Below are 14,180 nucleotides of genomic sequence, written 5' to 3'. Positions count from 1 at the left end.
CCCCCCAACACTTAGCACTCTCTGGAAGCTATACAGCAATACAAAGCTACATAGCCAGGATCTAGAATTACCTAGCCGGCAAGCCTCCAGGCACACCTGTGAGGGATTACCTAGCCTCCAGAGCAGCAAGAACCCGAGTCACCACTCCTTTGGCAAACATCTATCTCCGAAAACATTTACATTACAATTTATAACAGTAGCAAATTACAATTATGAAGTGGCAACAAAATAACTTTGTGGTTAGCGGGTCACCGATCTCGTTATCTCCTGGTTCTGCTCATATGAAGTGAATATGGGAGGAGTGAAGAGACCAAATACTGTAGAGCAGCAATTGCAAGACGCTCAGGTGGTGGTTATGGTTTTGGGAACTGAGAGTCATGGCTGAGGGCGTAGTCATCCTGGCAGAAAGCTGTTTTAAACAGAGGCCCTCCATGTCCCTCCATTCCCCTATCAGACTACTGAAGGGCAATCTCCAAGGAACTGTTATTTCTTCGGGAGTCTCCTCTGAGAAGGAAAAGGCTGAAGCTTGGCCCCTGGGAAGAGTGTTGCCCCGAGAAAGACTTCATTCAGTTCTAACAGCCTCACAGGCCACCTTGCAGAGACTGGAGCCCAGTGATAACAGATGCCCAGACCCACAGCGAGAACACCACCATACTTCGGCGAAGACTTCTTAGCTACACACACCTCTGGCCCTCTACTTAAACCTAAACCTCATGTCAGGACCCAAGAATGGCCTTGGGGTGGAGGGTCACCGGATCTCTTTGCTGCTCTTCCCTGTGTAGCCACACCGACCTTCCTTTCCCCACCTTTCACTGTACCCTGTGTATGGGCCTATTGAGGCTGTGTGGTAGAGCATAGACTACCAGAGCCCAGCCTCTAATCCCAACAGTGAATGTAAGGTTTCTCTTAGGACAAAAATGAACTAAAATTAGATCATGGTGATGGCTGCACAGCTCTGTGAACATCACTTTAAACCTCCCACTGGGGCTCCAGCTCAAAGAGGTCAGATAGCACGCCCGTCCAGTTTTTCATCTTAGTGCCAGCTCTGGTTCCCCAATAGTGGTGAGCTCTGGTTACCCTACACACACACACACACACACACACACACACACACACACACACCCTCACCGAGCACCCCGCTAGGCCAAGGAATCACCAAACAGAATGTGGCCCCACAACCGGCCTTCACCCAGCTGTTCCTCTCTACTGCTCCTTATTTATATGATACCCATGGTCATCCTAGCAGACCACCTCATTCTGACTGTTCCCACCTTTTGCCCCTCCCCCCCATTTCCTATCTTTATCCTTTTTCTCCCACAGAACACAGGCTACCCTGGGTTACAGTCTGACTCAGGACACTGACTGGCGTCCATTATTTGAGGATGTCTTTGAGATTTCTATTCAGCTTACTCCAAACCCAAACTCTCATAGCTGGCTCTTGGTTAAGATCATTAGATGCTCTTCCTGAAGACCCAAGTTCAACCAACTCCCAACATCCATATAGTGGCTCACAACTGTCTGTAACTCCAGACCTAAAGGATTCTGCACCCTCTTCTGGCCTCCTCCAGCACCAGACACATATACGGTACACAAGCATATATGCAGGCAAAACATTCTTACACACACACACACACACACACACACACACACACACACCACACACACACAGGCATCCCATGTCTTAGAATCTGCAACTATAAGTGCATTTGAAAGGGTCTCTGCAGATATCATTCAGAATTGTAAATAAGGAGATCAACCGCCCCACGGGCTGTTAACACAAGGACAGGTCCTTCTAAGAGAAATGTTTAAGAGACTTGGTAGAAAAGCAGCACTGAGGACAAAGGCTGGCCCTGAAGTGCTACAGTCAGTGGTAAGAGATGCCAAGGGTTGCTGGCAACCATCAGAAGCCATCCCCAACACACTCAGGGAGTGAACTCCCTGACCTTGCCTCATGACCTCTAGAACTAACAAGTTTCTGTTAAACTATCTGGTCCACAGTAACTCCTTGTGGCAGTCATAAAAAGTTAACACAGAGCTGGGCTGTGGTGGGATTAAAAAGGCATGCCTTTAATCCCAGCACTCAGGAGGCAGAGGTAGGCAGTTCTGAGTTCAAGGCCAGCATAGTCTACAGAGAGAGTTCCAGGACAGCTAGGGATACAGAAAAACCCTGTCTGGAAAAAACAAACAAACAAACAAACAAAACAAACAATTCCCCATCTCCCCCCAAAAGAAATAAACACAGATATGATTTTACTTGTGTTTTGAAATTTCAACAACAAATACAAATAGCCATGGCAGGATCCCAGAGGACTTGATGAAGGATCTGGTTCATGAGTTGCAGTTGTGGTCCCACCCCAAACTTCCAGAACACTGGCCTCAGTGGGTCCTATGTCTCCCTTTCAACTCTTGCTTCCTTTTTGTATGTCACCCAGATGGCTTCTGTTATCTCACACTGTCATCCGGTTTTCAGGGTAGCATGCAGATATCTCTCTTCTCCTGTCTTGACATGCTTCCTCAGAGGCCTCCATAGTGCATTTCACCACCAATTCTCTCTGTAAACTCTAGTGCAGGGTGTTGACAACCACGCTACGTAAACCTAGAACCCTTCGGGATGTACAGGGATGTGGGTACAGAGAAAGCTGGGGGAGGCTAGGCACAGACTTAGAATCTTGAGTACCTCCCTGTGTGCTGTTGGACAGCCCCATCTACAAGATAGGTACAGTAGGCAGGCTGTGGGTGTCACCGTGCCTCCTGTGAAAGAAGGAGGGTGCACCTACTTAGCAGAGGAATCTTGTTGAAGTGATATGTTAGGCTGGCACTCAAATGGTGTCGGCTTGCTGCTGGTGACAAAGACTGTCCCTAAACCACTGGAAAAAAAGTACTCACAGGGCCCAACTACCAAGAAGATAACCATTCATTTTTCAGTGGGGGTCTGTCCCACCACCCCCAGGCTGAGGGGGATTGTTTATACCCCATATAAAACTAGTTTTGAGGACACTCCACAGTCATTCAGTCCAGGCTGTGGCCTTCATCTTTCAGGTTTGGCCTGACAGAGGTAGGCTCACTGTGACTGGTTAGAGGCAGCTGGATAACAAGATAACAGAGGTTTATTTAGATCCCTCCAGCCCCCACTTGGTACTAGTGAATCTGTCTGTGACAAGTCCCTGCCCCAGATTCCAAGCCTGCATCCTGACTGGCCATTAGCTCACAGCTCACTCAGCGCTCAGGAAGACCCTCTTGCGGGCAGTGTTGGTATATGGGTGCCAGCGCCACTCAACATCTGCTGTGGCCTCCTGCTCCAGTGTGCCCAGGCGAATCATGTACACTAGGGTCAGGGGAGAGAGATGTCATTCTATGCACAGGCAAGCTCCTCCTTGACCTCCCCCACCTAGGCACACACTAAAGCCCTACACTCACATTTCAGCTCAAATCGAGGCCCCACCTCCGTCAGCTCCACATTGCGGTGGTCCGTCTTCTTGTAGACATGGTGCCTGAGGAAGCAGAGGTAGGTGTGTGGGTCAGCCAAAGGGCTACAGAGGTCATGATATCCCAAATTCAGCCCAAAGACCCACCGGAATGAAATGTAGTCATCCTGGTTTGCAAAGGTGATGACCCGATGGCTGTCATCTTTCGGCACAGGGAAGAGGTAGCGAAGGATGTCAGACACCTGGGCACAGGGAAGCAGAGTCACAATGGGCTGGCCTGATCCCCCGCCCTCCCCACACAGCTCCCATACTCACCCGCTTGCCCAGCCGAGAGGAAAAGCCATGAGTGATGAGGTGAGGCTTCGCTTCCGACATGGTGCCCAGGTCAGGGATATCGTGCCGCATGACCACGTTGCACAGTGTGAAGTAGGCAGTGGGCCCAAAGGGCAGGTGGCTGACAATGAGCCCCACTGCGGGGTACAGGCTGTCAGACACTGCCGTGAGACCAGCCCACACCCCCTTTCCCCGGGGCAGGCCTTACCAGGGGTGCCTCGATGCTCATGGACCACCAGCAGGTCCGTGACCCCATTGGCTTTGCAGGCTCGCACCAGCGCTCCAACCTCATGCCGCCCTCGGTTCATGCGCTGGGCACCAGGGAACACTAGCTTCAGTTCCTGCCACACACCAGTGTCAAGTCAGAACTAGAATTACTAGCCCCGTGCATCCTCGACTCCCGGGCCCTTGGGCCCTTAGTACCTTTGCAAACATCTTGAGGCGAGAGCTGGGGTCCCGGGAGGTGGTGATCATGATCTTAGGGTCCTCAACCCCAGCCCATCGGTACTCATCGTCAACATGGCTGGTCACACCTGTCAGGAGAACGAGGGGCAGGAAAAATGCTAACTGAGTCTGCTCATGAGAACCTCTCTGGTGGAAAAACACCTCTAATGGCCAGGTGGGTAGCTACCAGCCCATCGGTGACCAAGTACAACTGAGCAATGAAGTAGTCTGTGGTGGCAAAATTCTCAACTGCTAAAACCAGAGGCAAGAGACTCCTTTTCCTCACAACAAATATCCATGTCTGTGATTCCTTCCCTGCTTATTGAATAATGCAATGAATGAGACATTTGGGTTCCAGTGCTAAGAACACTGTTCTGCTCCAGCTGACATTCCAGGGAGGGAGAGTGGGCTAAGAGTGAGAGCTACTGTGTTTGTTGTGTGGAACATTTGTTCAGGGACAGCCCCTATGATGTCACACAGGCACACAGGAGGGGACCTGGGGACAATACAGAAACAGCTCACCTGGACACTTCCATCAGGTGGGAAACTGCCCAGGTGGCTGAAGAGGACATGGAGCCCAGTGGGCAGAGAAGTTGGTTCAGTGTGGAAGGGCGGCAGAGCAGTTTTACCTTCACCACCAGCATCATCGAACTCCAGGGACCCCTGTAAGGCTAGAGCCTCCCGGCGTAACTCGGTGGGAATCAGCTGGTTTTCTGCAAGGAAAAGACAGGGGTCTGAGTGAGATACAAGCAGGAGCCCATCAATTTACAGACACTGTGTGGTGCACAAACTTGATGGAAAAGCACCTTATTTCTTCAACAGTCTTAAAAGAGTCACTGCAGAAATATAGAAGGAAGAGAGGTAACAAAACAACTATGTTACTTATTTCATTTGAGACACGGTCTTGAGAGGCTCGTAGCTTTCAGCTTCTGAGTGTGGAGATAACAGGGTATGCCACCATTCCTAACTACCAACTTCTTTTCATTAATTGTCCACTAATGGTCACTGGGGAGCTCACTTTCTAAAATACTTCTTCACTATCAGTATGTTATTTTTACAACGAGGCAAAAATTTTAAGAAAATTTGATAATTCACTGGTGGGCAGTTTGCTTGCAGGTTAAAATCCTGATGCTGAGGACCACTACAAAAAGAAAAACAACAACAACAACAAAAAAAAATGCTTTTAAAAAAAGAAACAGAAAGGGGCTGGTGAGATGGCTTAGCAGTAAAGAGCCAGTTAAGAGGTCCTGAGTTCAATTCCCAGCAACCACATGGCAGCTCATGACCATCTATAAAGAGATCTGATGCAGTCTCTGGCATGCAGGTGTACATGCAGCCAGAACATTCATACTTATAATCTTAAAAAAGAAAGACTCTACCATCCCACAAGGGCACCTGCTCAACTATGTTCATAGCAGCTTTGCTTATAATAGCCAGAATCTGGAAACAACTCAGATGTCTTTCAGCTGAAGACTGGATAGAGAAACTGTGGTACACTTACACAATGGAATACTACTCAGTTATTAGAAACAAGGAAATCATGCAATTTGCAGGCAAATGGATGGATCTGGGAAAGATCATCCTTAGTGAGGTAACTCGGACCCAGAAAGACACACATGGTATGTACTCACTTATAAGTGGATATTAGCCATAGAGTACAGGATAACCATACTACAATCCACAGACCCAAAGAAGCTAAGTAGCAAGGAGGGTCCAAGGGAGAATACTTGAATCCCACCCAGAAGGGGAAATAGAATGGATGTGGAAAGTACATGAAGAGAGGGAACTGGGTAGGAGAGGGTGTGGGAAGAGGAATGAGGGGGAAATCAGAGGTCGGGAGAGCAGTGGCGGTGAGAGGGCTGGGAGAGAGAAGGGAAACTGAGGTGGGAGGACATCTCTGAGACAAGTTGGGGATTTATGACAGGGTAGGCTCCTGGGAAGAAATGGGGGTGACTCTAGCTGAGACTTCTAGCTGCAGGGGACACGGAGACTGAAGCGGACCCCTTCTAGCCAGGCACAACTTCCAGTGGAGGGAGGGGGGACACTAACCCATCTATAAAACCTTCGACCCAAAATCTACCCTGCCTATAGGATGTGCAGGGATAACGATGGAGCAGAGAAAGAAGGAATGGCCAACCAGTGACTGGCCCAACCTGAGACCCATTCCACAGGAGAAAGCCAACACTGACACTATTAATGATGCTCTACTAAGCTTGCAGACAGGAGCCTAGCATAACTGTCCTCTGAGAGGCTCCACCCAGCAGCAGAACCAAACAGATGCTCAGACCCACAGCCTGACACTGGATGGAGCTAGGGGAGTCTTGTGGAAGAGTATGGGGAAGGACAAAAGGTCCTGGAGGGGTCGAGAACCCCTAAAGAAGGTCAACAGCGTAAACTAGCCTGGGCCCGTATGGGCTTACATAGATTGAGGCACCAAAGAGCATACATGGACTGGACCTAGGCTCATGATCCAGATGTGACTGATGGGCAGCTTGGTCCTCATGCGGGCCCCTAGCAGCAAGGGGAGTGTGGTTTGTATCTGACATGGACTCGGCTGCCTGTTTTTGGATCACTCTTCCTTAGCTGGGCTGCCTTGCCTGGCCTCAATAGAACAGGATGTACTAAGTCCTGATGCAGCTCAGTGGGCCAGGGTGGGTCTGAAAGGGGGGGGAGGTTCTATATAGTGAGCTCCAGGACAGCCAAGCCTACACAGTGAGACCCAGCCTCAAAAAAACAAAACAATGTTTAACAACAAAACAATGTTTAAGAAAAGAACACTTCTAGCTTGATGCAAACAACACTTGAAGGTGAGTGGCCTCAGCTGCTTGTGGATTTCTTCTGGGGACTAAAGTGGGGTAGCTAGGGGCTCAGCTGTGGTGTCCGCTGTGGAAAACAGAATACATTTGAGCACCTTATCCACAGGTGCAGTTCTGCATCTCTAGCATGTGAGGGAGACGGGAGGGGAAGGTCACAGCAGCAGCATTTTTTTCTAGCCACAGGAAAAGGATTGTCCCCAGGGAGACTCACAAGAAGGAAAGCTCATACCTTTTGCATCTTAGACATGATACTGAGCCCCTGACACAAACAAATAAAACAAGTAGCCAAACACACAATCTGATATACATCTTTACACTTACAACTCAAACATTATAACTTAGGGATATATATACACATAATGTAAACACAAATAATAGCTTAAAATTATTTCTTTTCATGCAATATTTAATATAGTGATTATTGTAAATGTTAATATGTTGATCATTTTTATTTCTGTGTATGTGTGTGCCTGTCTGAATTTATATGTACATGTGTTCAGGTAGCTGACAAGGCCGGAGGATACTGGCTGCCCTAGAGCTGGGGTTATAGACCGTTGTGAGCCTCTCTGCATGGTCACTGGGAAATGAATTTGGGTCCTCTGGAAGAGCACTAACTACCCTTAAGCCCTGAACCATTTTTTTTTTCCCAATCATCTCAATTTTTTTTTCTTTTTTAAAGTTATGAATACAGGTCACGGATGCTTACATATACTTACATAGCCCAGGCTGATCTGAACTCATTCAGCCAAAGCAAGCCTTGAACTCCTGATTCTCCTGCTTCCACCCACCCAGTGCTAGGATTACAGGCATAGGCTGCTAGGCCCAGTTCAGTCAGGCTTAGGACAGAATCCAGAGCCTCCTTCATGTTAGGCAAGCACTCTAATAACCAAGGTACAATCCTAGCCCTAACATTATGCTTCTTAACTCAAACTTTACATAACACATATTTACTTTATAGTCCTAAAACTTAGGAACAGCAAAATGAATGTAAGCAGAAGTAGCAGGGTGATGCACTATCAGACAGGACCCAAAAAGCTTCTCAGATAGAAAACCAACCAAACAGGAATAAAAACATTTCCAATATGGTCTGAGCCACTGGGTTTCATTTTATAGAGCAAATGAAAATGTAGATAAAAGAAGAAAAATGGTTTTTAAAGTTCTAACTTGTAAAGCAAATGGCAATTCTAAATGGAGGAAGAGTTTTTAAAAACTGAAAGACAGAAAAATAAATGCAAGACAGCCGGGTAGTGGCGGCGCATGCCTTTAATCCGGCGGGGGGGGGCACGCTTGCGTGCGCGGGGGCAGGCGGATGTCTGCGTTCGAGACAAGCCTGGTCTAGAAAGTAAGCTCCAGGACAGCCAGGTGTACACCGAGATATCGTGTCTCTAAATAAATAAAATAAAATAAACAAGAAAACAACAGTTACAGATTTTGTCTAACTTTGTACTGAAGATGATAGCAAGAACAAACACCAAGGATTCTGGCCGACCCACCTTGGGGGCGGGAACCAATAAGAGGAGGCAAAGGTTTTTAAACTAAAGGAAAAGCGGATATCAACCTGTAAACAACGGGGACTGCAGCATAAACGGACATATCATACGGTGGGACCATTCAGAAACCAGGATGGTCAAAGGATGGAAAGATGCTGTCACACTGATACAAGCATGAAGTTCAGGAGCGTTTACACCACTGTATAGCATGCTCTAGCAAGAACCAGTACCCCACCAAGGCACGGAGGCCTTACCTTCAAGCGCACGCTTGACTCGCTCCTTTTTCTCCTGAACCGATCGCTGCGCGTCCTCCCGGGCCTTGCGGTACAGGTACTCGCGGCGCAGGCGAGCCTCCCGACGGAGCTAGAGAATTCCTCAGGGTCACCATCCAGTCCCGGGCACCGAGGACCACAACTCTGCCCTCCGTTAGGCCCCCGCCTCCCGGCAAGCCAAAACACGAACATCTTACCATGTTGAGCACCGCTCCCACGCGGGCCCGGTATCTTCAGGCGCCACGCTGCGCTTACTTCCGCCCTCAACCAAGAAGTCCCTAATAGGCTTCACTGCGTCCAGCGTGCCCCGAGTTAAGATGGCGAACGGAGGCGGGCGTCGCGAAGTGATTGGTCGGTAGGAAAGCCAACCAATTAGCTGGAGCCGGGATGTCACGTGGTCTAAGACAGCCCTACTAGATGAGCCCGCCCACGGCGTCACCCGTCCGTGAACTGCTCAAACAGCCGGCGAGCGAAGGGCAAGGGATGAAAGCTGGGTGGGCAGCCTTCGGATACGAGCAGGGTTCCACTTCAGGCGCTAACCCGCGTCTGGGTCCCAGAGTGCCCCGGCCGTTGACAACGCGTCACCCGGAGGGCGAAGCCTTCGACTTCCGGGCCACGGCTGGGACCGCCTCCCGAGGGCGGGTCTCAGGCGCCGATTGGCTGTGATCCACATGGGCTAGCGGCGATTAGGCGGCTTGGAAGGAGGTGGCTCCGCCCATCCGCGTCCCAAGCTCGGCTGGGCCATGGCGGTCTCGGCCCTGCGGGAGGAGTTGGACTCCAAGTTCCTGCAGTTGCTCAGCGACCTGGAGGAACTGGAGGCGAAGCGGGCTGCGCTGAACACGCGGGTGGAGGAGGTGGGCCGCGGGGAATGCAGGGAGGGATAGACGGCGGGCACAGGGAGGGAAGCTAGGGCTCAAGTCTCGCCTGTTTCCCAGGGTTGGCTCTCGCTTGCCAAGGCTCGCTATGCCATGGGCGCCAAGTCGGTAGGGCCCCTGCAGTATGCCTCGCGTATGGAGCCTCAGGTCTGCGTGCGCGCCAGGTGAGGTGCCCTCCGTGTAGAAGGGGTGGGCAGGACGTAGGCCTGCGCGTCCTAAGATCTGTCTCCCCTTCTTCAGCGAGGCTCAGGATGGACCCCAGACCTTCAGGGTGATCAAAGCTGACGCCCAAACCCCTGAGGAAGTGGGCCCCCGCGAGGCATGTGAGTTCCCTTTCCTCCTGTCAGCTCTTAATGCTAAAGACAAAACTCACTGAACATTTAAGGAAATATTTTATTTGGGGTCTAGTTAATGGAGAGCGCCTGAGCTGGAGATTGGGATGCCTGAGGAGGGCGGGTTTTCCTTATACTTTGATAGGCAGGGTTCAAGAAGTTATACGTGGGCCGTTTTATAGTAAGATCAGTTTTGCAGTCAAAGAGAGTCTCAGCTGAATAGAAAACGTGCGTTGCTGTTACCCAGGTAAATACGCCTCTAATCCCAGTTAATCATTCCTGAGTGCTGAAGAATGGGAAATTTCAGGTTCTTCCAGCACATGTAGGTAAACTGGGTGAGGTCAGTCTGTGATCTTGTTACGGGCAAACAGAATCGTCTGTCATGGAAGCCAAGAGTAGTCACAGTCACCTGAATTGCCAAAGGAAGGGTGTTGCTGTTTCCAGACCCACACAACGGCTGGGGAAATTTCTAACCTTCGGTGTTTTCCAGAATCATGAGCTTGGATTAAGATCATTGTCATGAGGATTGTATGACCTTTAACCAGTCTCTCTCTCCAGCTCTGCGCAGGCGCAAAGGCCCTGCCAAGACCCAAGAGTCAGGGTCCTCTGTAGTTCCTCAAGATCCCTTGAACTGGTTTGGAATCTTGGTTCCTCATAGTCTGCGCCAGGCCCAAGCCAGCTTCCGGGACGGTGAGTGGACCTACCCTGTTGGCTCTGTAGACAGGTCCGAATTCCAGCTGTTTATCTGTGGGGAGCACTTGACAGCAACACCATCTGAGGATCTTGCAGGCTTCTGCCGTAGCAAACTGTGTTGGATATCGGGGGCTTTCTGGTTCTTAGCGTTCTAGGTTCATGTTTATTAGCTGCTAAGGGATATAGCTGCAGTGGGGATAAAAGAGAATGTTTATGCTGTGTAGGAGAGAAAGACAGTGTGTACATAGATAGGCAAACAAATAGACCTTTATTCCAGTTCCAGGCTCAGAAAGTCACGAAGAAAGTAACATGGGAGGGAGTGGGCTGGGGAGCTGCTCTGTGAAGATGGGACAGAAAGGCCTGTCTGAGGAAATGAAGAAAGAGCTTTGTGAGTGACCTGGGGGACTGTGTTCTAGCTAAGGAGACCAGCTACACCCTAGTTGGTCTAGATAATAGGGCAAAAGCCCTATGTGGGGAGGTCTGTGGACTGAAGGAAAAGCAGAGGAGGCCAGAGGAGCTGGGGTCAGCAGAGCATGAGGACCAGGAGCTGGGGCCAGGGAGCTAGGCCTTAGTGAGGTTTCTATAAGGACCTCCAGAGCCATGGGTGGGTCCAGAGTAGGCAGGATGAATCAGGACTAACGGAGTAACAAGAATCCTTTGGCTGCTGAGTAAGGGCAGAGTGGAGAGCAGAGTGAGGAAGCAGGTACCAGCATGGCATGAGCCAGCACTGGATTTAGTAGAGGCGTTAGAAGTGGGGAGAACAGTGGGAACTTGTTCGTGATTTGAGAATGGCAGCCCCAGCGTTTGCTTACAGATTAGATGCAGGAGTAGAGGAGAGAGAAGAGTCCTCTCAGAACTCTGGGAGGCTAGAGCCAGTTCACCTGTAGTGGTGGGCAGGCTGCTGGGCAGCAGGCGAAGGAAAGGCAAGTGGTGATTGTGGGTGGGTTTTTGTGGCTGGGCACCTATGTCTGAGCTAGAGGGATTTGGAGGCCCAGCATGGGGTGCTGGTGTTTAATTGCCTGAGCTGTTGGCACCAAGGCACATAAAGATTGAGGTGAGGTTGAGATAAGTTGAGGGCCAGGGAATACCAAGACGAGACTGAAGAATAGGGGTCCCCAGGCGTCAAGGGAGGACGCCTTGAGTGGGGTATCCTAGAATCCAAGAGTTTTGAGAAAGCTTCCCTGGAGGGTTAGGGAGCTGATGCCCGGCTGCACAGTGGGAGGGTGAAGACAGGCCTGCCTGGCATACGGGGTAAGGAAGAGGAATAGACAGTTCACGCTCATGTGCATTGAGGGTTGAAGGGATTGCGGAGCAACAGTGGTGGAGTTGGTTGCTGGAAGGGGGGGGAGGTTTGTGCCATCTGTGAGGTGCTCGCTCATTCCTGGCAGGCACAGTGAACCAAGGAGGTTTTTGTTTGTTTTTGAGGAGATGATGGTTTACGTGAGGTGCTAAGGAGGTGAGGGTGTGGGTCAAGTGACACCGTACCCAGAACATGTTAGGAGCATTGTGGAGACCCCTGCAGCCCCTGTGAGCTCCACGTAGCACACCATGGTGACGTTCCTCTTTTCTCCCCAGGCCTGCAGCTGGCTGCAGATATAGCCAGCCTCCAGACCCGCATCACCTGGGGACGAAGCCAGCTCCGGGGCCTCCAGAAAAAGCTTAAGGAGTTGGACCCGGGGCCTGCCTGACCTGCGTCTAGTTCTCGAGGCACTGAGCATAGCCTCAGATGCCACTGCCTTATGTCAGACCTTCTTTCATAAATAGCCCCTGTCTCAGCTAATGCCCCTTTTAGAAATGGCCTTCATCTATGTTGTTCCCAGCTTTGAGAGGTGTGAAGCTGAGTTATGAAGTTTGACAAGGCAAGTGGAGCAGTGTTGACAGCAACTTGTACGAAACCACTTCTAGGTCCGTGTTCTCCTAGGGCCTTCCTCCCAGGGGCGTGTTAGTGAACAGGTGAATAATCTCTTATCAGCCAGCTAAGATCCTGGAATACTGCAGGATCAGGGCAGTTCCAGTTAGAAACACACCTCTGGCTGGGCATGGTAGTACATGCCTGTGGTCCCCGAAACTCTAGGGGCTAAGGCAGGAGAATCACTTAAGCCCTGGAGTTAGAGACTACCCCGGGCAAGAGACCTTTAAAATTAGATAATAAAAAGATAACACACACTCAAATAGCTAACAGGGTCTTATATCATTACAAAAGGGGGAAAATGCTTTGACATTCTTTCAAGGGAACTGAAGAGACCTCCTCACTTGTGTTTATCTCACAGAAGTGAGGTCCAGCCTCTGTTTGCTGAAGTGTTATTACCTCATCTAGGAACTGTCCTGCCTCACTTTCTACTGAGCTACCTTTTCAGTTGTATTTGGGAGGAGAATGCAATAGTTTATGGGGTGTAAATATTTCTTCCCGACTTAATTTTGCTTATATTGGTTTTTCTACTTAATTGTAAAATGCATAAACTTGTACAGAAAAATTGAATAAAGTGAAAGCTACAGTAACTGTCACGAGGCTCTTTGATTAACTGTACAGCATTTTGCCAGCATGTGTGTCTTCACCATGTGGTTGCCTTCTGCCCTCAGACCAAAAAAAGGCAATGGAGCTCCTGGAGTTTGAGTTACCTATGGCTGTGGGTGCTGGGAAACCTGGATCCTCCGGAGGACTGCTCTGTTTTTGTTTGCTTTTGGCTTTTTTTTTTTTTTTTTTTTTTTGAGTTAGGGTTTCTCTGCTTAGCCTTGGCTGTTGCGAATCTCTTTAGACCAGGCTGGCTTTGAACTCCGAGATCCACCAGCCTCTGCCTCCATTGTGCCGGAATTAAAGGTCCACTCCCAAACCCCAGCCTTGGGAGTGCTCTCAATCACTAAGCCAACAGTTTTTAAATCAGTTTTTAAAGGGAAATTGAATTTATGTGATTTTTTTTGAGATTGTATTAGTACAATAAAAAAGGAACCGTAATGAACGGTGGTTTCAGCTGGGCTGTTGAGTGACCCCTGTGCCCAGCTCTCCTACCGAAATTCAGGCTGTACATATTTCTGGCCGTGTATCTCTGAAAATTATCTGCTAAGGTTGTTAGCAGTTGTTAACGATAAAGAGCAAAAAGTCTAACAGCAGGTGACAAGCCTGTGAGATAGGGAGCACGTTTTCTCAGGTGCTTGAACGTCTGTGACTACAGAGAACAGACATCCTTTGTTCTTATTTTGAGACGGGCACGGTGTGTAAACCAGGAGGGCTGTGACCTCACAAGCTCTTGCCAGTCTTTGCCTCCGAATTTTGGAAGCCTTAAAGGCATGCACCATCACGCCAGGAGGCTGAGTTCCTTAACATCCTGCTGTCAGTAAGGCGACGTCTCTGCATGCCAGAGGGGACAGAACGCAATCGTAAGGACGGTAATTTCTTCCTGCGGGAGGGCCTCTTCTCGAACAATGATCCCGCCAGGGTCCGCGGGAATAAATCTAGGTCCAGATCACAAAGGTATTGCTGGTTTTCGCCCCACTCCCCTTCA

At 49.7% G+C, this 14,180-nt stretch overlaps 2 protein-coding genes across 2 annotated transcripts; one reads left to right on the top strand and one right to left on the bottom strand.

The window, feature by feature from the left end:
• Positions 1-2,245: 2,245 nt before the first annotated feature.
• Imp4 (IMP U3 small nucleolar ribonucleoprotein 4) lies at positions 2,246-9,153 on the bottom strand. Its single transcript, XM_021662934.2, has 9 exons — positions 8,978-9,153; positions 8,763-8,871; positions 4,832-4,915; positions 4,182-4,291; positions 3,967-4,099; positions 3,741-3,895; positions 3,573-3,667; positions 3,418-3,491; positions 2,246-3,325 (listed from the first exon to the last, which is right to left on the bottom strand). The coding sequence occupies exons 1-9, from the start codon at positions 8,978-8,980 to the stop codon at positions 3,213-3,215; spliced, it is 876 nt and encodes a 291-aa protein (XP_021518609.1). The 5' UTR covers positions 8,981-9,153; the 3' UTR covers positions 2,246-3,212.
• A 217-nt stretch (positions 9,154-9,370) lies between these two features.
• On the top strand, positions 9,371-13,179 carry Ccdc115 (coiled-coil domain containing 115). The gene is made up of 5 exons (XM_021662935.2): positions 9,371-9,634; positions 9,716-9,819; positions 9,896-9,978; positions 10,546-10,677; positions 12,256-13,179. Exons 1-5 carry the CDS (start codon positions 9,524-9,526, stop codon positions 12,366-12,368), a joined length of 543 nt encoding a protein of 180 aa, XP_021518610.1. The 5' UTR covers positions 9,371-9,523; the 3' UTR covers positions 12,369-13,179.
• The last annotated feature ends 1,001 nt before the right edge of the window (positions 13,180-14,180 follow it).

The sequence above is a fragment of the Meriones unguiculatus genome, chromosome 16 (genome assembly GCF_030254825.1).
Source record: "Meriones unguiculatus strain TT.TT164.6M chromosome 16, Bangor_MerUng_6.1, whole genome shotgun sequence".
NCBI lineage: Eukaryota > Metazoa > Chordata > Mammalia > Rodentia > Muridae > Meriones > Meriones unguiculatus.
The sequence above is the reverse complement of the archived record's forward strand: the minus strand, read 5'-3'. Positions and strand labels throughout refer to the sequence as shown.